The sequence below is a fragment of the Bombina bombina genome, unplaced genomic scaffold (genome assembly GCF_027579735.1).
Source record: "Bombina bombina isolate aBomBom1 unplaced genomic scaffold, aBomBom1.pri scaffold_1110, whole genome shotgun sequence".
NCBI lineage: Eukaryota > Metazoa > Chordata > Amphibia > Anura > Bombinatoridae > Bombina > Bombina bombina.
Genome location: NW_026511977.1, coordinates 63,755 through 84,890, shown reverse-complemented (window position 1 = coordinate 84,890; position 21,136 = coordinate 63,755). Strand labels below are relative to the sequence as shown.

The 21,136-nt window shown below is 42.0% G+C and overlaps 1 protein-coding gene across 1 annotated transcript in view; it reads right to left on the bottom strand.

Annotated features, from left to right (window-relative positions):
* Positions 1-1,027: 1,027 nt before the first annotated feature.
* LOC128644031 (pericentriolar material 1 protein) overlaps positions 1,028-21,136 on the bottom strand; it is a gene marked incomplete at both ends in the record, with an annotated part of 81,483 nt that continues 61,374 nt past the window's right edge. Inside the window, one exon of the mRNA XM_053696794.1 lies at positions 1,028-1,374. Coding sequence (XP_053552769.1) covers positions 1,028-1,374 — 347 coding nt within the window. The remainder of the gene's footprint in view (positions 1,375-21,136) is intronic.

Below are 21,136 nucleotides of genomic sequence, written 5' to 3'. Positions count from 1 at the left end.
AATAAAAATAGAAACGGCACCCTACACCCACAATAGCTGGGGCACTCACCACCTCCTAGGACCCAGACACCAGCGAACCAGAATTTTTCCGTCACCACACAGTCAGGAATGCGGAAATGAAGAGCAAAAGTGTAACCACGCCCGGTCACAAGGTGTAACATGCAGTCCATGAAAGAGCGCGCCATAGGCCGCTATGTTCCGAAAAAGCCATGAGCGTAAGTGTCATTACACATTAACAGACAGAATCACATAACAAACATGATTAAAGACCCCCCTGTTCAATAACCTCTCCTCAGGAGATATTAACCCTTTATTCCAAGATACAAAGGAGCCTCACTGAGACCCTGTGTTAAAGTTATCCCCAAAAGGTTGTAGCCCCTCTCGGATAAATAGTTGTATTACAGTATGACGAAAGTAAAATAAAATCTTACCGGAATCTACGCCCGTGGAACAGGAACACAGCCCTTCGAGTGTGACAGATAGTAGCATCGCTTTTGACATGGACTTGAGGCAGCAAAATTCGTCAACGCTAATTGCTGGTGGAGCTGTTAAAATAAGTCGGGATGGTTTCGCAGAAAGACTCTCCCTGCATCTCCGGACTCTAACTTCCATCCAAGCTCTCACTGAGAGGCTGACAGGACTACTTAAAACTCCAGTCCCATTCCGAAGAGTACTACCCTCCATAACTAACCTTAAAACTTCTGACACTTCTCTGCCAACCTCCTGGGATGAATGGCAAAGAATGAATGGGGAATGGGGGATGGGGAAAGTGGGAGGGGTATTTAAGCCTTTGGCTGGGGTGTCTTTGCCTCCTCCTGGTGGCCAGGTTCTGAATTCCCCAAAGTAATAATGCAGCTGTGAACTCTTTCCGTTTATGAAGAAAATAAAATACTAGTAGTAAAGAAGCTAGTGATAAACTACTATTTAGAAAAAGAAATGTAAAAGTGAAAAAGGTTGTTAATGAATTCAGCTTTATCAAAATTCATTTTTAGGTTGCTTGCAAATGTGTTAAGACTAACAGACATACCAGTATTCTTCATTGCTTTGGGCTTCTGATGAGAAATCTTTCTCTTCTTGTTTTTAGTCTTTGGCGTTTTATCCTTTGATGCCAAACTAGCCTGAGCAGATGCTTTACGAGACTTGAAAGTTTTTGTTACTGTTGTGGGATCCACTGGATCAGGCATGCTGCTCAAACTCTCTAACGATTCTTCATCAAACTGCTTTACTCTTCTTGTTCCATCCGACTGCTTTAAGGAATTGCTAGAAGCAGCATGTCCAGAATCAAAAGGTATATGTTTTTTAACATGATCTTTATTTTGGTTTTCTATACAAATGTCTCTGTTCTCATTTCCATCAGCTGGTTTAGGTACATTCCTTATAAGAAAATTAGAATGTCATTCATAATATTTTTATGTAATTCTAAAAGTTTTTCAGTTTCTTTGTTTTGGTCAAGGAAAGCATCTATCAAAATTCAGTATTATTACTTATAGCAGCATATAAAAATAGTGATCAATACTTTTACTATTATTGCAATCTGTGTTTAGGTTTTTAAAAGGGAAATGTTTAAAAATTCTGATATATTTACTTTTATACATATTAATGTTTTCTACAAGTAAAAAACAAGAGGGGAAGAAAGTAATATATTTTAAATGCCCTCAAATAAAACCTGGAAAATTACTTTACTGTCCTTTTAAAAAAAAGCTCTAGGTGGGAATATATAGATCAGCCATTAAAAGGATAGAAAGGGCAATTTTAAAATGTGCGTGCGTATATTTCAATTTAAAATATATTAGGAAAATGCTTCTAGTAAAAGCGATTACTGTTTTTAGGTAGCATACGCACGTATCCTGTGAAGACCCGTGCACCAGTATTTCACCACCACATCTTCTCATAGAGCTGGCAGTGGTGTGTATTGCTTCTTAAAATATGTGTCAAAACAAGCAACTGCTGACTCTCTGAGAAGGTGTTTTGTTTGAATACTAGTGCACAGGCCCTCACAGGATATGTGCGTATGCTGCAAAAAACACAATAACTTTTACTAGATGCATTTTTGCTAATGGAATTTTATTGCAAAATGTTAAAAAATCTAATTGAAATGCAACCATGCACATTTTTGACCTATCCTTTTAAGGAATGTTTAATCACTGGCTGCATTCTGATCTGGTGCAGCACCAAAATGAGCAGTATGCGGTACGATTTCTTAGTTTTAATGACTGCATAAATGGAACTGTCACCAACCTGAAACAGGAGGAGAACAAATACATACATACATATATTATTCACAGGTTTTTTTTTTTAACTCAAAAAACATTTTGTTTTGACTTTAAATTTAACAGAATATGAAGTGCAATTCCATTATTGTCTCCATAATTTATTAATTTCCTCCCCTAAAGCAATTATCTTAAACAAACAAGCTTTAGATAAAATTAAAGGGATAGTAAAGTCAAATTTAAACTTACACGATTTAGAATTTTAATGGAAGTAAATTGGAAAGTTGTTTAAAACTGCATGCTCTATCTGAATCATGAAAGTTTAATTTTGACTTGAATGTACCTTTAAAATATCAGAATGAATACTGCTCCTACACAATGTTTTGATATCCTTAGTTTTCTTAACCTCCCTTTCTACTTTCCGATTACCACAGCCTTCCTAACTGTAATAATTCAGAGTTTATAAGTTCTGGACATAAAAAAACCAAACATAATTTATGTAAGAACTTACCTGATGAATTCATTTCTTTCATATTGGCAAGAGTCCATGAGCTAGTGACGTATGCGATATACAATCCTACCAGTAGGGGCAAAGTTTCCCAAACCTCAAAATGCCTATAAATACACCTCCCACCACAACTCAGTTTAACGAATAGCCAATTAGTGAGGTGATAAAAATAAGGAGTAAAAAAAGCATACAAAAAGAAAATTTATGCTTACCTGATAAATTTGTTTATTTTTAGACACGATGAGTCCACGGTTTTCATCCTTACTTGTGGGATTACGCCTCCTGGTCAGCAGGAGGAGGCAAAGAGCACCACAGCAGAGCTGTATATATAGCTCCTCCCTTCCCTCCCACTCCAGTCATTCGACTGAAGTTAGGAAGAGAAAGGAAAAGCTAAGGTGCAGATGTGACTGAAGTTTAAACAAAATAAAAACCTGTCTCGCATAACAGGGCGGCCCGTGGACTCATAGTGTCTAAAAAGAAACAAATTTATTATCAGGTAAGCATAAATTTTCTTTTCTTTTTAAAGACACGATGAGTCCACGGATTCCATCCTTACTTGTGGGATACAATACCAAAGCTATAGTACACGGATGAAAAGGGAGGGACAAAACAGGGAACCTAAACAGAAGGCACCACTGCTTGAAGAAACTTTCTCCCAAAAACAGCCTCAGCCGAGGCAAAAGTATCAAATTTGTAAAATTTAGAAAAAGTGTGAAGAGAAGACCAAGTTGCAGCCTTGCAAATCTGCTCAACAGAAGCATCATTTTTGAATGCCCATGAGGAAGCAACAGCCCTAGTGGAATGAGCCGTAATTTTTTCAGCAGGCCGCTGTCCAGCAGTCTCATATGCAAAGCGGATGATACTCTTCAACCAAAAAGAAAGAGAGGTAGCCGTAGCTTTCTGACCCTTACGTTTTCCCGAAAAAATGACAAATAAAGAAGACGATTGACGAAAATCTTTAGTCGCTTGTAAGTAAAATTTTAATGCACGGAAATTGTGTAGCAGGCGTTCCTTCGGAGGAGGAGGATTAGGACACAAGGAAGGAACAACAATCTCCTGATTAATGTTCTTGTCCGAAACAACTTTAGGAAGAAAACCAAGTTTAGTACGTAAAACCATCTTATCCGAATGAAAAATAAGGTAAGGAGATTTATATTGTAATGCCGAAAGTTCAGACACTCTTTGAGCAGAAGAAATGGCAACAAGAAACAAAACTTTCCAAGATAACAACTTAATATCTATGGAATGCATAGGTTCAAACGGAACCCCTTGAAGAACTTTAAGAACTAAATTCAAACTCCATGGAGGAACAATTGGTTTAAACACAGGCCTGATGCTAATCAAAGCCTGACAAAAAGATCGAATATCTGGAACATCTGCCAGACGTTTGTGCAACAAAATAGATAAGGCAGAGATCTGACCCTTTAGAGAACTCGCTGATAACCCCTTCTCCAATCCTTCTTGGAGAAAAGACAAAATCCTGGGAATCCTAACTCTTCTCCATGAGTAGCCCTTGGATTCACGACAATAAAGATATTTGCGCCATATCTTAGGGTAAATCTTCCTAGTAACCGGCTTACGCGCCAAAATTAAGGTATCTATGACCGAATCAGAAAAACTTCGCTTGGATAAAATCAAGCGTTCAATCTCCAAGCAGTCAGCTGCAGAGAAACTAGATTCGGGTGATGGAAGGGACCCTGAATGAGAAGGTCCTTCCTCAATGGAAGCTTCCAAGGTGGTAGAGATGACATGACCACTAGATCGGAATACCAAATCCTGCGAGGCCATGCAGGAGCAATGAGGATCACTGATGCCCTCTCCTGTTTGATTCGAGCAATAACCCGGGGAAGGAGCGCAAACGGCGGAAATACATATGCTAGGCTGAAGGACCAAGGAACTGCCAAGGCATCTATCAGCTCGGCCTGGGGGTCCCTGGACCTGTATCTCGGAAGCTTGGCATTCTGACGAGATGCCATGAGATCCAACTCCGGCCGACTCCATCTGAGAATCAGGTTGGAAAATATTTCCGGATGAATTTCCCACTCTCCTGGATGAAAGGTCTGCCTGCTCAGAAAATCTGTTTCCTAGTTTTCCACCCCTTGGATGTGGATCGCCGACAGATTGCAAGAGTGAGCCTCCACCCACTGGATTATCTTGCTTACTTCGGTCATCGCTAAGGAACTCCTTGTTCCTCCCTGATGATTGATGTAAGCCACAGTCGTTATGTTGTCCGATTGGAATCTGATGAATTGTGCAGAAGCCAGCTGATGCCAGGCCCGAAGCGCATTGAAGATCACACTCAGCTCTAGAATGTTGATGGGAAGGAGAGACTCTGCCTGAGTCCATATTCCCTGAGCCTTTAAAGGGCCCCAAACTGCCCCCCCATCCTAAAAGGCTGGCATCCGTTGTCACAATCACCCATGAAGGTCTGCAAAAGCATGTCCCCTGGGATAGATGATCCAGAGACAACCACCATAGAAGAGAGTCCCTTGTCTCCTGATCTAGGGTTATTCAAGGAGACAAATTTGTATAATCTCCATTCCACTGCACGAGCATGCTTAGCTGCAGAGGCCTGAGAGGAAAACGAGCAAACGGTATGATGTCCATTGCCGCCACCATCAATACGATTACCTCCATGCACTGAGCCACTGACGGCTGAGGATTGGACTGAAGGGCTCGACATGTATTCAGAATTTTTAACTTTCTGACCTCCGTCAGAAAAATTCTAATGGATATAGAGTCGATTAGAGTTCCCAGAAAGGGTACCCTTGTCTGCGGAATTAACAAACGCTTTTCCAGATTTACCTTCCACCCGTGAGTTCTCAGGAAGGATAGCACAATGTCGGTATGGGACCTTGTTAGTTGACAAGATGACGCCTGGATTAGAATATCCTCCAGATAAGGCCAGACCGAAAGGGAAAGCCAAGAACTGAAAAGGTTTGTCCAGAAAGGCAAACCTCAGGAACTTGTGATGATCTCTGTGGATAGGAACATGAAGATATGCATCCTTTAGATCCACTGTCGTCATAAATTGACCCTCCTGGATTAATGGAAGAATGGTACGAATAGTTTCCATCTTGAAAGATGGAACTCTGAGAAACTTTTTTTAGACTCTTGAGGTCTAAAATAGGTCTGAAAGTTCCCTACTCTTTAGGGATTACAAATAGATTTGAATAAAACCCCTGTCCCTGTATCGGAACGGGACAGATTACTCCCATGGAAGAGAGGTCTCCTACACAATGTAATAACGCCTCTCTCTTTATCTGGTCTGCAGATAATCTTGAAAGAAGAAACCTTCCTCGGGGGAAGAATTTCTGAACTCCAGTTTGTATCCCCGAGACACTATTTCTAGAGCCCAGGGATCCTGAACATCACGCACCCAAGTCTGGATGAAAAATGAAAGTCGGTCCCCTACCAGATACAGTCCCGGATCGGGGGCCAATCCTTCATGCTGACTTGGAAGCGGCAGCAGGTTTCTTTGATTGTTTACCCTTGTTCCGTGACTGGTTGGGTCTCTAGGTAGACTTGGAATGTGAATAGTTTCCTTCCTGTTTAGAGGAAGCTGAGGAGTTTCCCTTGAAATTTCGAAAGGAGCGTTTATCCTGAGGGAGGAGATGACCCTTGCCTCCCGTGATGTCAGAAATAATTTCCATCAAGCCAAGTCCAAACAAGGTCTTCCCCTTGTAAGGAATGGCCAGAAGCTTAGACTTGGATGACACGTCCGCAGACCAAGGTTTCAACCATAATGTCCAGTAATGAACGAATTAGCTAATTTAAGAGCTTTAATCCGATCCAGTATCTCTTCCAGAGAAGTCTCTGTCTTAAGAGACTCTGCAAGAGCATCAAAATAATAAGCTGCCGCACTAGTAACCATAACAATGCAAGCAGCCGGTTGTAAAAGTAAACCATGATGGACATAAATTCTTTTAAGTAGGTTCTCCAGCTTCTTATCCATAGGATCTTTAAAATCACAACTATCCTCAATAGAAATAGTAGTCCGCTTAGCCAAGGTAGAAAAGAAAATTTATGCTTACCTGATAAATTTATTTCTCTTGTGGTGTACCAGTCCACGGATCATCCATTACTTGTGGGATATTCTCCTTCCCAACAGGAAGCTGCAAGAGGATCACCCACAGCTGAGCTGTCTATATAGCTCCTCCTCTAACTGCCACTACCAGTCATTCGACCGAAGACAAGCAAGAGAAAGGAGAAACCATAGGGTGCAGAGGTGACTGTAGTTTAAAAATAAAACACACCTGCCTTAAAATGACAGGGCGGGCCGTGGACTGGATACACCACAAGAGAAATAAATTTATCAGGTAAGCATAAATTTTGTTTTCTCTTGTAAGGTGTATCCAGTCCACGGATCATCCATTACTTGTGGGATACCAATACCAAAGCTATAGGACACGGATGAAGGGAGGGACAAGGCAGGTGCTTAAACGGAAGGCACCACTGCCTGCAAAACCTTTCTCCCAAAAATAGCCTCTGAAGAAGCAAAAGTATCAAATTTACAGAATTTTGAAAAAGTATGAAGCGAAGACCAAGTCGCCGCCTTACAAATCTGTTCAACAGAAGCCTCATTCTTAAAAGCCCATGTGGAAGCTACCGCTCTAGTAGAATGAGCTGTAATCCTTTCAGGAGGCTGCTGGCCAGCAGTCTTATAAGCTAAGCGTATTATACTTCTTAGCCAAAACGAAAAAGAAGTTGCCGAAGCCTTTTGGCCTCTCCTCTGTCCAGAGTAGACAACAAACAAAGCAGATGTTTGACGAAAATCTTTAGTAGCTTGTAAATAAAACTTTAAAGCATGAACCACGTCAAGATTGTGTAAAAGACGTTCCTTCTTTGAAGAAGGATTAGGACACAGTGACGGTACAACAATCTCCTGATTGATATTTTTATTAGATACCACCTTAGGTAGAAAACCAGGTTTGGTACGTAACACTACCTTATCGGAATGAAAAATGAGATAAGAAAAATCACATTGTAAAGCAGATAACTCCGAAACTCTTCGAGCCGAGGAGATAGCTACTAAAAACAAAACTTTCCAAGATAAGAGCTTAATATCTATGGAATGCAAAGGTTCAAACGGAACCCCTTGAAGAATCTTAAGAACTAAATTTAAACTCCAAGGTGGAGCAACAGGTTTAATTCTGACTAAAGCCTGACAAAACGCCTGCACGTCTGGAACCTCAGCCAGACGTTTGTGCAAAAGAATAGACAGAGCAGAAATCTGTCCCTTTAAGGAACTTGCTGACAAACCCTTCTCCAATCCATCTTGGAGAAAAGATAATATCCTAGGAATCCTGACCTTACTCCATGAGTAACCCTTGGATTCACACCAATGAAGATATTTACACCATATCTTATGATAGATTTTCCTAGTGACAGGCTTTCGCGCCTGTATTAAGGTATCAATGACCGACTCGGAGAAACCACGCTTTGATAAAATCAAGCGTTCAATCTCCAAGCAGTCAGCCGCAGAGAAATAAGATTTGGATGGTTGAAAGGACCCTGAAGTAGAAGGTCCTGTCTCAGAGGCAGAGTCCATGGTGGAAAGGATGACATGTCCACCAGATCTGCATACCAAGTCCTGCGTGGCCACGCAGGTGCTATCAAAATCACTGATGCCCTCTCCTGCTTGACCTTGGCAATCAGACGAGGGAGCAGAGGAAACGGTGGAAACACATAAGCCAGGTTGAAGGACCAAGGTGCTGCTAGAGCATCTATCAGCGCTGCCTTGGGATCCCTGGACCTGTATCCGTAACAAGGAAGCTTGGCGTTCTGACGAGACGCCATGAGATCCAGTTCTGGTTTGCCCCAACGTTGAATCAATTGTGCAAACACCTCCGGATGGAGCTCCCACTCCCCCGGATGAAAAGTCTGTTGACTTAGAAAATCCGCCTCCCAGATCTCTACTCCTGGGATATGGATAGCTGGCAAGAGTGAATCTTTGCCCAACAAATTATCTTTGAAACCTCTAACATCGCTAGCTGAGGCCAAGCCTGAAGAGCATTGAATATCGCTCTTAGTTCCAGAATGTTTATCGGAAGGAGAGCCTCCTCCTGAGTCCATGACCCCTGAGCCTTCAGAGAGTTCCAGACTGCCCCCCAGCCCAGAAGGCTGGCATCTGTTGTTACTATTGTCCAATCTGGCCTGCGGAAGGTCATACCTTTGGACAGATGGACTCGAGATAGCCACCAGAGAAGAGAATCCCCGGTCTCTTGATCCAGATTTAGTAGAGGGGACAAATCTGTGTAATCCCCATTCCACTGACTGAGCATGCAGAGTTGCAGCGGTCTGAGATGTAGGCGGGCAAACGGCACTATGTCCATTGCCGCTACCATTAAGCCGATTACTTCCATACACTGAGCCACTGAAGGGCGAGAAGTAGAATAAAGAACACGGCAGGAATTTATATGTTTTGACAACCTGGCCTCTGTCTGATAGATTCTGTAGAAATGAGGATTTACCCGAGTTCCCAGGAAGGAAACTCTTGTGAGAGGGGATAGAGAACTCTTCTTTTCGTTCACTTTCCACCCATGAGACCTCAGGAATGCCAGAACAATGTCCGTATGGGACTTGGCAATTTGGAAATTCGACGCCTGTATCAGAATGTCGTCTAAGTAAGCAGTAAATCTTACGCAATTTTTACAGTGTGTATAATAGACTAACAGAGCATTGCACCCACTTGCAAATGGATGATTAACCCCTTAGTTTAAAAACCGGATAAAAAAAAAAGATAAAAGTTTTTCAACAGTCACAACAAACTGCCACAGCTCTGCTGTGGCCCTACCTGCCCATATAACGACTTTGAAAGGCACAAAAACCCTTTAGAGAGGTCCTAAGTGTTCAGGGGACTCCTTCAGGGAAACTGGATGTCTCAAGATGCAAAATCTAATGCGCATTTAGGCGCGAAAATAGGCCCCTCCCAACCTGTATTCACAGTGAGAGGGCCTAAACAAACTATCCCTAGGCAAAATCTAGCCAGCCATGTGGAAAAAACTGGGCCCCAATAAAGTTTTATCACCAATATGTATAAAAAAAAAACGTTTAAACACTTCCAGCAAACGTTTTATTTTTCAGTAATGTGAGAAAGTAATAAGAATATTACCTTTTACAGCAAGCATGATACTAGTCGTTATTAAATCACTGTAATCAGGCTTACCTTAAATAAATCCGGTATTAACAGCATTTTCTAGCATATTCATTTCTCTAGAAAAATTTAAACTGCACATACCTCATAGCAGGAGACCTTGCACGCCATTCCCCCAGCTGAAGTTACCTCTCTCTTCAGTTATGTGTGAGAACAGCAATGGATCTTAGTTACAACCTGCTAAGATCATCAAAGACCACAGGCAGACTCTTCTTCTACTTTCTGCCTGAGGCTAAAATAGTACAACTCCGGTACCATTTGAAAAGAACAAACTTTTGATTGAAGATAAACTAAAAAAAAAACACCACATCTCTCTAGCTACTTCCTTTCTTGTCGAGAGCTGCAAGAGAATTACTGGGAGTTGCAGTTAGAGGAGGAGCTATATAGACAGCTCTGCTGTGGGTGATCCTCTTGCAGCTTCCTGTTGGGAAGGAGAATATCCCACAAGTAATGGATGATCCGTGGACTGGATACACCTTACAAGAGAAATAGCTCCCTCCACCTTAAGGACCGTCTGCCAAGAGTCCCTGACAGCGTCAGATATAGGGAACATCTTCTTGAAAATTGGAGAAGAGGAGAAGGGAATACCTGGTTTCTCCCATTCTTTAGCAATAATTTCCGAAGTTCGCTTGGGGACTGGAAAAACATCCAAGTAAGAAGGCACTTCCCAAGTATCTGTCCAGCTTACTCAACTTCTCTGGAGGGACCACTATCGTATAACAGTTGTCCAAAGTCACTAAAACCTCCCTTAGTAACAAGCGGAGGTGTTCTAGTTTAAACTTGAAAGAAACCACTTCTGAATCGGTCAAAGGTAAGAAACTTACAGAGTCAGAAATGTCACCTTCCGACAGAACCTCCATACCCTCCAACTCAGAACCCTGGGAGGGCACGTCCGAGATAGCCATGAAAGTATCGGAAACTTCATTAACCACATAGTTGTCCATCTTACGCTTGCCTTGAAATATAGGAAAGGCAGATAACGCATCAGAAAGCGTAGAAGACATGACTGTAGCTACGTCTTTTAAAGTAACTGTAGCAGAAACTGTAGAAGTAGTACAGGGCACTGCTTGAGCGGGCGCTAAGGGCTTTGACGCTTGGGGAGAAAGCTGCGGCATATTCTGCATCTCCTCGTTAAATTCCTGAGAAGCATCCGTTTTGTTCAAGGTTTTATCAAAGAAAATCCTCTCTCTATAGCTTAAAGCCCTCTCAATGCATGAGGGTTCAAAAAGGAACAGGCAGTTCCACATTGGCATTCAAACACATGGCACAAGTAACATTCTGGATATCTTCTAAATCCATGATAAAACAGAATTACATAAAAATATATACTAGTCCTTTAAAGGAAATAACTCCTTGAAACTTTAGGCAACCACTCTCTAATGAGTTGAAAAAAGGGAAGCAAGAGGGTATATGAACTAATACTCAATTAGAAACTGGCCCTAAAATAAAAACTAAACTAAACTGAACTGGCTCTTTAAAACCAAAAAAGAAAGTTATATTACATCTTTTGAAATGGCCCCTTAAAATGTAAAACATGTTCCCATTAAGGATAAAACTTCAGTAAATATTGCACCCCTACGCCTCAGCAGCTCCGCTGAGGCGCCTACCTGGTAACCCTGAATTTAGACTGCTCCTCCAGCAAGCTTAATAGCGACAGCCAGCAAGCGATTTCAAACGCTATCAACCCCTTGCTCTGTTTTAAAACCAAGAGGTTCCTAACGTAACACCCAGCTGGAAAGACTAATGTCGGCTCCGGAAAAAACAACTGCGCAGCGTCACTGAAGTGAACTGAAGCGTGCAAAAAGAGCCCCGCGCTTTGTGGGCGTCAAAATCTAAAAACTTTGCGGCTAAGAATAACATAAGATCCGAAAGCCCTTCAGTGCCTGTTAATACTGCCACCCTCAACGGCTAAGACATGTCTTTCACGTAGCCATTAAACACAAATAAAAGTGAAGCCCTAGTTAAATACTCACAAACCAAGCGGTCATGAAAATTAACCCCAAGCATAGCCCAGTGCCGGAACAAAGTTGCCATGTGAGGAAGTCCCTTACTGTTAATGAGACATGGGGGCCTAGTTATCAAGCCGTCAACCTCAAATACGCTGCGTATTCCGCAGCGTATTTGTGGCGAGGCTGATACGCCTTAGTTATCAAAGGCTCGAGACCGGCAAAAGTAGAATTTTGTGACGTAAGCTTCGATCCGCCGGACTCAGTCCGACACAGATCGATTCTTACGTCACTCCAGATGTTCCGCACACAAGTGCGGCACATTCTCACTACTTTTGCTAGCTATCAAAAAACTAGCAGGTACGCTCGGCACTTTTACGGCCCAGCGTACCTGGTTTTCAAAGCGCCAGCCTGGAGGCGGCGGATCCCATAGGAATCAATGGGAGTCTGACCATAGCGAAAGTACAAGTTCGCTGCTGACAGACATCCCATTGATTTCTATGGGAGCTGTCTACACCTAACACCCTAACATGTACCCCGAGTCTAAACACCACTAATCTGACCCCCCCTACACCGCCGCAACTAAATAAAGTTATTACCCCCTAAACCGCCGCTCCCGGAGCCCACCGCAAGCTACTCTATACATATTAACCCCTAAACCGCCGCTCCCGGAGCCCACCGCAACTATAATAAATGTATTAACCCCTAAACCGCCGCTCCCTGAACCCGCCGCAACCTATATTAAATGTATTAACCCCTATCCTGCCCCCCCTACACCGTCGCCACCTATAATACATTTATTAACCCCTAATCTGCCCCCCCTACACCGTCGCCACCTATAATAAATTTATTAACCCCTATCCTGCCCCCCACTACGCCGCCGCCACTGTAATAAAATTATTAACCCCTAAACCTAACCCTAACGCCCCCTAACTTAAATATTAATTAAATAAATCTAAATAAATTAACTCTTATTAACTAAATGAATCCTATTTAAAACTAAATACTTACCTTTAAAATAAACCCTAATATAGCTACAATATAAATAATAATTATATTCTAGCTATCTTAGGATTTATTTTTATTTTAGAGGTACCTTTCAATTTATTTTAACCATGTACAATAGCTATTAAATAGTTATTAACTATTTAATAGCTTACCTAGCTAAAATAAAGAGAAATGTACCTGTGAAATAAATCCTAACCTAAGTTACAATTACACCTAACACTACACTATACTTTAATAAATTATTCCTATTTAAAAATAAATACTTACCTGTAAAATAAACCCTAAGATAGCTACAATGTAATTAATAATTATATTATAGCTATCTTAGGATTTATATTTATTTTACAGGTAACTTTGTATTTATTTTAGCTAGTTAGAATAGTTATTAAATAGTTATTAACTATTTAATAACTACCTAGCTAAAAGAAATACAAAATTACCTGTAAAATAAATCCTAACTTAAGTTACAATTAAACCTAATACTACACTATCATTAAATTAACTAAATAAACTACCTACAAAGAACTACAATGAAATACAATTACATAAACTAACTAAAGTACAAAAAATAAAAAAAGCTAAGTTACAAAAAATAAAAAATTAAGTTACAAACATGTTAAAAATATTACAACAATTTTAAGCTACTTACACCTAATCTAAGCCCCCTAATAAAATAACAAACCCCCCCAAAATAAAAAAAATCCCTACCCTATTCTAAATTACATAAATTTCAAAGCTCTTTTACCTTACCAGCCCTTAAAAGGGCCATTTGTGGGGGCATGCCCCAAAAAGTTCAGCTCTTTTGCCTGTAAAATAAAAATACAACCCCCCCCCAACATTAAAACCCACCACCCACATACCCCTAATCTAACCCAAACCCCCCTTACAAAAACCTAACACTAATCCCCTGAAGATCATCCTACCTTGAGTCGTCTTCACTCAGCCGAGCCACCGATGGAACTGAAGAGGACATCCGGAGCGGAAGAAGTTAATCCTCCAAGCGGCGCTGAAGAAATCTTCCATCCGATGAAGTCATCATCCAGGCGGCGCTGAAGAAGTCTTCGATCCGGCCGATGTCATCTTCAAAGAGGCGCTGAAGAGGTCTTCTATCCGGGCGAAGTCATCTTCCAAGCCGGGTCTTGAATCTTCCTTCCGCCGACGCGGAACCACCTTCTTCACCGACGGACTACGACGAATGACGGCTCCTTTAAGGGACGTCATCCAAGATGGCGTCCCCTCAATTCCGATTGGCTGATAGGATTCTATCAGCCAATCGAAATTAAGGTAGGAAAATCTGATTGGCTGATGGAATCAGCCAATCAGATTCAAGTTCAATCCGATTGGCTGATCCAATCAGCCAATCAGATTGAGCTCGCATTCTATTGGCTGATCGGAACAGCCAATAGAATGCGAGCTCAATCTGATTGGCTGATTCCATCAGCCAATCAGATTTTCCTACCTTAATTCCGATTGGCTGATAGAATCCTATCAGCCAATCGGAATTGAGGGGACGCCATCTTGGATGACGTCCCTTAAAGGAGCCGTCATTCGTCGTAGTCCGTCGGTGAAGAAGGTGGTTCCGCGTCGGCGGAAGGAAGATTCAAGACCCGGCTTGGAAGATGACTTCGCCCGGATAGAAGACCTCTTCAGCGCCTCTTTGAAGATGACATCGGCCGGATCGAAGACTTCTTCAGCGCCGCCTGGATGATGACTTCATCGGATGGAAGATTTCTTCAGCGCCGCTTGGAGGATTAACTTCTTCCGCTCCGGATGTCCTCTTCAGTTCCATCGGTGGCTCGGCTGAGTGAAGACGACTCAAGGTAGGATGATCTTCAGGGGATTAGTGTTAGGTTTTTGTAAGGGGGGTTTGGGTTAGATTAGGGGTATGTGGGTGGTGGGTTTTAATGTTGGGGGGGGGGGTTGTATTTTTATTTTACAGGCAAAAGAGCTGAACTTTTTGGGGCATGCCCCCACAAATGGCCCTTTTAAGGGCTGGTAAGGTAAAAGAGCTTTGAAATTTATGTAATTTAGAATAGGGTAGGGATTTTTTTTATTTTGGGGGGGTTTGTTATTTTATTAGGGGGCTTAGATTAGGTGTAAGTAGCTTAAAATTGTTGTAATATTTTTAACATGTTTGTAACTTAATTTTTTATTTTTTGTAACTTAGCTTTTTTAATTTTTTGTACTTTAGTTAGTTTATGTAATTGTATTTCATTGTAGTTCTTTGTAGGTAGTTTATTTAGTTAATTTAATGATAGTGTAGTATTAGGTTTAATTGTAACTTAAGTTAGGATTTATTTTACAGGTAATTTTATATTTCTTTTAGCCAGGTAGTTATTAAATAGTTAATAACTATTTAATAACTATTCTAACTAGCTAAAATAAATACAAAGTTACCTGTAAAATAAATATAAATCCTAAGATAGCTAGAATATAATTATTAATTATATTGTAGCTATCTTAGGGTTTATTTTACAGGTAAGTATTTAGTTTAAATAGGAATAATTTATTAAAGTATAGTGTAGTGTTAGGTGTAATTGTAACTTAGGTTAGGATTTATTTCACAGGTACATTTCTCTTTATTTTAGCTAGGTAAGCTATTAAATAGTTAATAACTATTTAATAGTTATTGTACATGGTTAAAATAAATTGAAAGGTACCTGTAAAATAAAAATAAATCCTAAGATAGCTAGAATATAATTATTATTTACATTGTAGCTATATTAGGGTTTATTTTAAAGGTAAGTATTTAGTTTTAAATAGGATTCATTTAGTTAATAAGAGTTAATTTATTTAGATTTATTTAATTAATATTTAAGTTAGGGGGGCGTTATGGTTAGGGTTAGACTTAGGTTTAGGGGTTAATCATTTTATTACAGTGGCGGCGGCGGCGTAGTGGGGGGCAGGATAGGGGTTAATAAATTTATTATAGGTTGCGGCGGGTTCATGGAGCGGCGGTTTAGGGGTTAAACTATTTATTTAGTTGCGGAGAGGTGCGGGATCAGCAGGATAGGGGTTAATAATTTTATAATAGAGGGCGACGGTATAGGGGGGGCAGGATAGGGGTTACTAGGTATAATGTAGGTGGCAGCGGTGTCAGGGAGCGGCGGTTTAGGGGTTAATACATTTATCAGAGTTGCGGCAGGGTCTAGGAGCGGCGGTTTAGGGGTTAGTAACTTTATTGAGTTGCGGGGGGCTCCGGGGGCGCCGGTATAGGGGGTAGAACAGTGCAGTTTAGTGTGAGTGCTTAGTGACAGGCAAGCAATAAAGCTGGGAAAAAGCCGAAGGGCAGCGAGATCGGATGAGTGATAACTGTCACAGTCCGCTGCTCATCGCCCCGCGGCTTTTTGACAGCTTTATTTGATAACTTAGGCGTATTTTTTAAGGTCCGCGGCGGCGAAGGTAGGCGAGCTTAGGCGGACGTATTGGGCCGGCGAAGCCAGAAAAGTAGACGGCTTGATAACTAGCCCCTTAAATCTCCAATACAAGCGTGGCCCAGAGTCTGCCAAATGCTGTCAGGTAAAAGAGCTCTTCACTGAAAGAGCCCCTGATTCCCATATTATATACTTAAAGGGACAGTCTAGGCCAAAATAAACTTTCATGATTCAGATAGAACATGTAATTTTAAACAATTTTCCAATTTACTTTTATCACCAATTTTGCTTTGTTCTCTTGGAATTCTTAGTTGAAAGCTTAACCTAGGAGGTTCATATGCTAATTTCTTAGACCTTGAAGCCCACCTCTTTCAGATTGCATTTTAACAGTTTTTCACCACTAGAGGGTGTTAGTTCACATATTTCATATAGATAACACTGTGCTCGTGCACGTGAAGTAATCTGCGAGCCGGCAGTGATTGGCTAGACTGCAAGCCTGTCAAAAGAACTGAAAAAAAGGGGCAGTTTGCAGAGGCTTAGATACAAGATAATCACAGAGGTTAAAAACATAATTTATGCTTACCTGATAAATTTATTTCTCTTGTGGTGTATCCAGTCCACGGATCATCCATTACTTGTGGGATATTCTCCTTCCCAACAGGAAGTTGCAAGAGGATCACCCACAGCAGAGCTGCTATATAGCTCCTCCCCTAACTGCCATATCCAGTCATTCGACCGAAAACAAGCAGAGAAAGGAGAAACCATAGGGTGCAGTGGTGACTGTAGTTTAAAATTAAAAAATACACGCCTTAAAATGACAGGGCGGGCCGTGGACTGGATACACCACAAGAGAAATAAATTTATCAGGTAAGCATAAATTATGTTTTCTCTTGTAAGGTGTATCCAGTCCACGGATCATCCATTACTTGTGGGATACCAATACCAAAGCTAAAGTACACGGATGAAGGGAGGGACAAGGCACCACTGCCTGTAAAACCTTTCTCCCAAAAATAGCCTCCGAAGAAGCAAAAGTATCAAATTTGTAGAATTTTGAAAAAGTATGAAGCGAAGACCAAGTCGCCGTCTTGCAAATCTGTTCAACAGAAGCCTCATTTTTAAAGGCCCATGTGGAAGCCACAGCTCTAGTAGAATGAGCTGTAATCCTTTCTGGAGGCTGCTGGCCAGCAGTCTCATAGGCTAAGCGGATTATGCTTCTTAGACAAAAAGAAAGAGGTTGCTGAAGCCTTTTGGCCTCTCCTCTGTCCAGAGTAGACAACAAACAAAGCAGATGTTTGACGAAAATCTTTAGTAGCTTGTAAGTAAAACTTTAAAGCACGAACCAGGTCCAGATTGTGTAATAGACGTTCCTTCTTTGAAGAAGGATTAGGACACAAAGACGGAACAACAATCTGATTGATTGATATTCTTATTAGATACCACCTTAGGTAAAAACCCAGGTTTGGTACGCAGAACTACCTTATCTGCATAGAAGATCAGAGAAGGAGAATCACATTGCAAGGCAGATAACTCGGAAACTCTACGAGCCGAGGAAATAGCTACCAAAAAAAGAACTTTCCAAGATAAAAGTTTGATATCTATGGAATGAAGAGGTTCAAACGGAACCCCCTGAAGAACATTAAGAACCAAATTTAAGCTCCAAGGTGGAGCAACAGGTTTAAACACAGGCTTGATTCTAACTAAAGCCTGACAAAATGCCTGAACGTCTGGGACATCCGCCAGACGCTTGTGCAAAAGAATAGATAGGGCAGAAATCTGTCCCTTTAAGGAACTAGCTGACAATCCTTTCTCCAATCCTTCTTGGAGAAAAGATAATATCCTGGGAATCCTGACCTTACTCCATGAGTAGCCCATGGATTCACACCAATAAAGATATTTACGCCATATCTTATGATAGATTTTCCTGGTGACAGGCTTTCATGCCTGAATTAAGGTATCAATGACTGACTCGGAGAAACCACGCTTTGATAAAATCAAGCGTTCAATCTTCAGGCAGTCAGCCTCAGAGAAATTAGATTTGGATGGTTGAAAGGACCTTGAAGTAGAAGGTCCTGTCTCAGCGGCAGAGTCCATGGTGGAAAGGATGACATGTCCACCAGATCTGTATACCAAGTCCTGCGTGGCCACGCAGGCGCTATCAAGATCACCGATGCTCTCTCCTGCTTGATTTTGGCAATCAGACGAGGGAGCAGAGGAAACGGTGGAAACACATAAGCCAGGTTGAAGGACCAAGGCGCTGCTAGAGCATCTATCAGCGATGCCTTGGGGTCCCTGGACCTGGATCCGTAACAAGGAAGCTTGGCGATCTGGCGAGACGCCATGAGATCCAGTTCTGGTTTGCCCCAAAGATGAACCAATTATGCAAACACCTCCGGATGGAGTTCCCACTCCCCCGGATGAAAAGTCTGTCGACTTAGAAAATCCGCCTCCCAGTTCTCTACACCTGGGATATGGATAGCTGATAGGTGGCAAGAGTGAATCTCCGCCCAGCGAATTATCTTTGAGACTTCTAACATCGCTAGGGAACTCCTTGTTCCCCCTTGATGGTTGATGTAAGCCACAGTCGTGATGTTGTCCTACTGAAATCTGATGAACCTCATTGTCGCTAGCTGAGGCCAAGCCTGAAGAGCATTGAATATCGCTCTTAGTTCCGGAATGTTTATTGGAAGGAGTGACTCCTCCTGAGTCCACGATCCCTGAGCCTTCAGGGAGTTCCAGACTGCACCCCAACCTAGAAGGCTGGCATCTGTCGTTACAATTGTCCAATCTGGCCTGCGAAAGGTCATACCTTTGGACAGATGGACCCGAGATATCCACCAGAGAAGAGAATCCCTGGTCTCTTGATCCAGATTTATTAGAGGGGACAAATCTGTGTAATCCCCATTCCACTGACTGAGCATGCAGAGTTGCAGCGGTCTGAGATGAAGGCATGCAAACGGCACTATGTCCATTGCCGCTACCATTAAGCCGATTACTTCCATGCACTGAGCCACCGAAGTGCGAGGAATGGAATAAAGAACACGGCAGGAATTTAGAAGTTTTAATAACCTGGACTCCGTCAGGTAAATTTTCATTTCTACGGAATCTATCAGAGTCCCTAGGAAGGAAACTCTTGTGAGGGGGGATAGAGAACTCTTTTCCTCGTTCACCTTCCACCCATGCAACCTCAGAAATGCCAACACTATGTCCGTATGAGACTTGGCAATTTGGAAGTTTGACGCCTGAATCAGGATGTCGTCCAAATAAGGGGCCACTGCTATGCCCCTTGGCCTTAGGACCGCCAGAAGCAACCCCAGAACCTTCGTAAAAATTCTTGGGGCTGTAGCTAACCCAAAGGGAAGAGCTACAAACTGGTAATGCCTGTCTAGGAAGGCAAAAATGAGAAACCAATGATGATCTTTGTGTATCGGAATGTGAAGATAAGCATCCTTTAAATCCACTGTAGTCATGTAGTGACCCTCCTGGATGGTACGAATAGTCTCCATCTTGAATGATGGAACTCTGAGGAATTTGTTTAAGATCTTTAGATCCAAAATTGGTCTGAAGGTTCCCTCTTTTTTGGGAACCACAAACAGATTTGAGTAAAATCCCTGTCCCTGTTCCTCCTTTGGAGCTGGATGGATCACTCCCATAACTAGGAGGTCTCGTACACAGTGTAAGAATGCCTCTCTCTTTAGCTGGTTTGCAGATAATTGTGAAAGGTGAAATCTCCCTTTTGGGGGGGGAAGCCTTGAAGTCCAGAAGATATCCCTGGAATATAATCTCCAACGCCCAGGGATCCTGGACATCTCTTGCCCACGCCTGGGCGAAGAGCGAAAGTCTGCCCCCTACTAGATCCATTACCGGATAGGAGGCCGTTCCTTCATGCTGTCTTAGAGGCAGCAGCAGGCTTTTTGGCCTGCTTACCTTTGTTCCAGGTCTGGTTTGGTCTCCAGACCGTCTTGGACTGAGCAAAAGTTCCCTCTTGTTTAGCATTAGAGGAAGTTGATGCCGCACTTGCCTTGAAGTTTCGAAAGGCACGAAAATTAGACTGTTTGGCCCTTGATTTGGACCTATCCTGAGGAAGGGCATGACCTTTTCCTCCAGTGATATCAGCAATAATCTCCTTCAAACCAGGCCCGAATAGAGTCTGCCCCTTGAAGGGAATGTTAAGCAGCTTAGACTTTGAAGTAACGTCAGCTGACCATGATTTAAGCCATAGCGCTCTGCGCGCCTGGATAGCAAAACCAGAATTCTTAGCCGTTAGTTTAGTCAAATGAACAATGGCATCAGAAACAAAAGAATTGGCTAGCTTAAGTGCTCTAAGCTTGTCAAGTATGTCATCCAATGGAGTCGCTACCTGTAAAGCCTCTTCCAGAGACTCAAACCAGAACGCCGCAGCAGCAGTGACAGGAGCAATGCATGCAAGGGGCTGTAGGATAAAACTTTGTTGAATAAACATTTTCTTAAGGTAACCCTCCAACTTTTTATCCATTGGATCCAAGAAAGCACAACTGTCCTCGACAGGGATAGTAGTACGCTTTGCTAGAGTAGAAACTCCTCCCTCCACCTTAGGAACTGTATGCCATAAGTCCCGTGTGGTGGCGTCTATTGGAAACTTTTTTCTAAAAATAGGAGGGGGAGAGAACGGCACACCTGGTCTATCCCATTCCTTAGTAATAATTTCTGTAAACCTTTTAGGTATTGGAAAAACATCAGTGCACACCGGCACTGCATAGTATTTATCCAGTCTACACAATTTCTCTGGCACTGCAAGTCACAGTCATTCAGTGCTGCTAAAACCTCCCTGAGTAACACGCGGAGGTGTTCAAGCTTAAATTTAAATGTAGAGATATCAGAATCAGGTTGCATCATCTTCCCTGAGTCAGAAACATCACCCACAGAAAGAAGCTCACCTTCTTCAGCTTCTGCATATT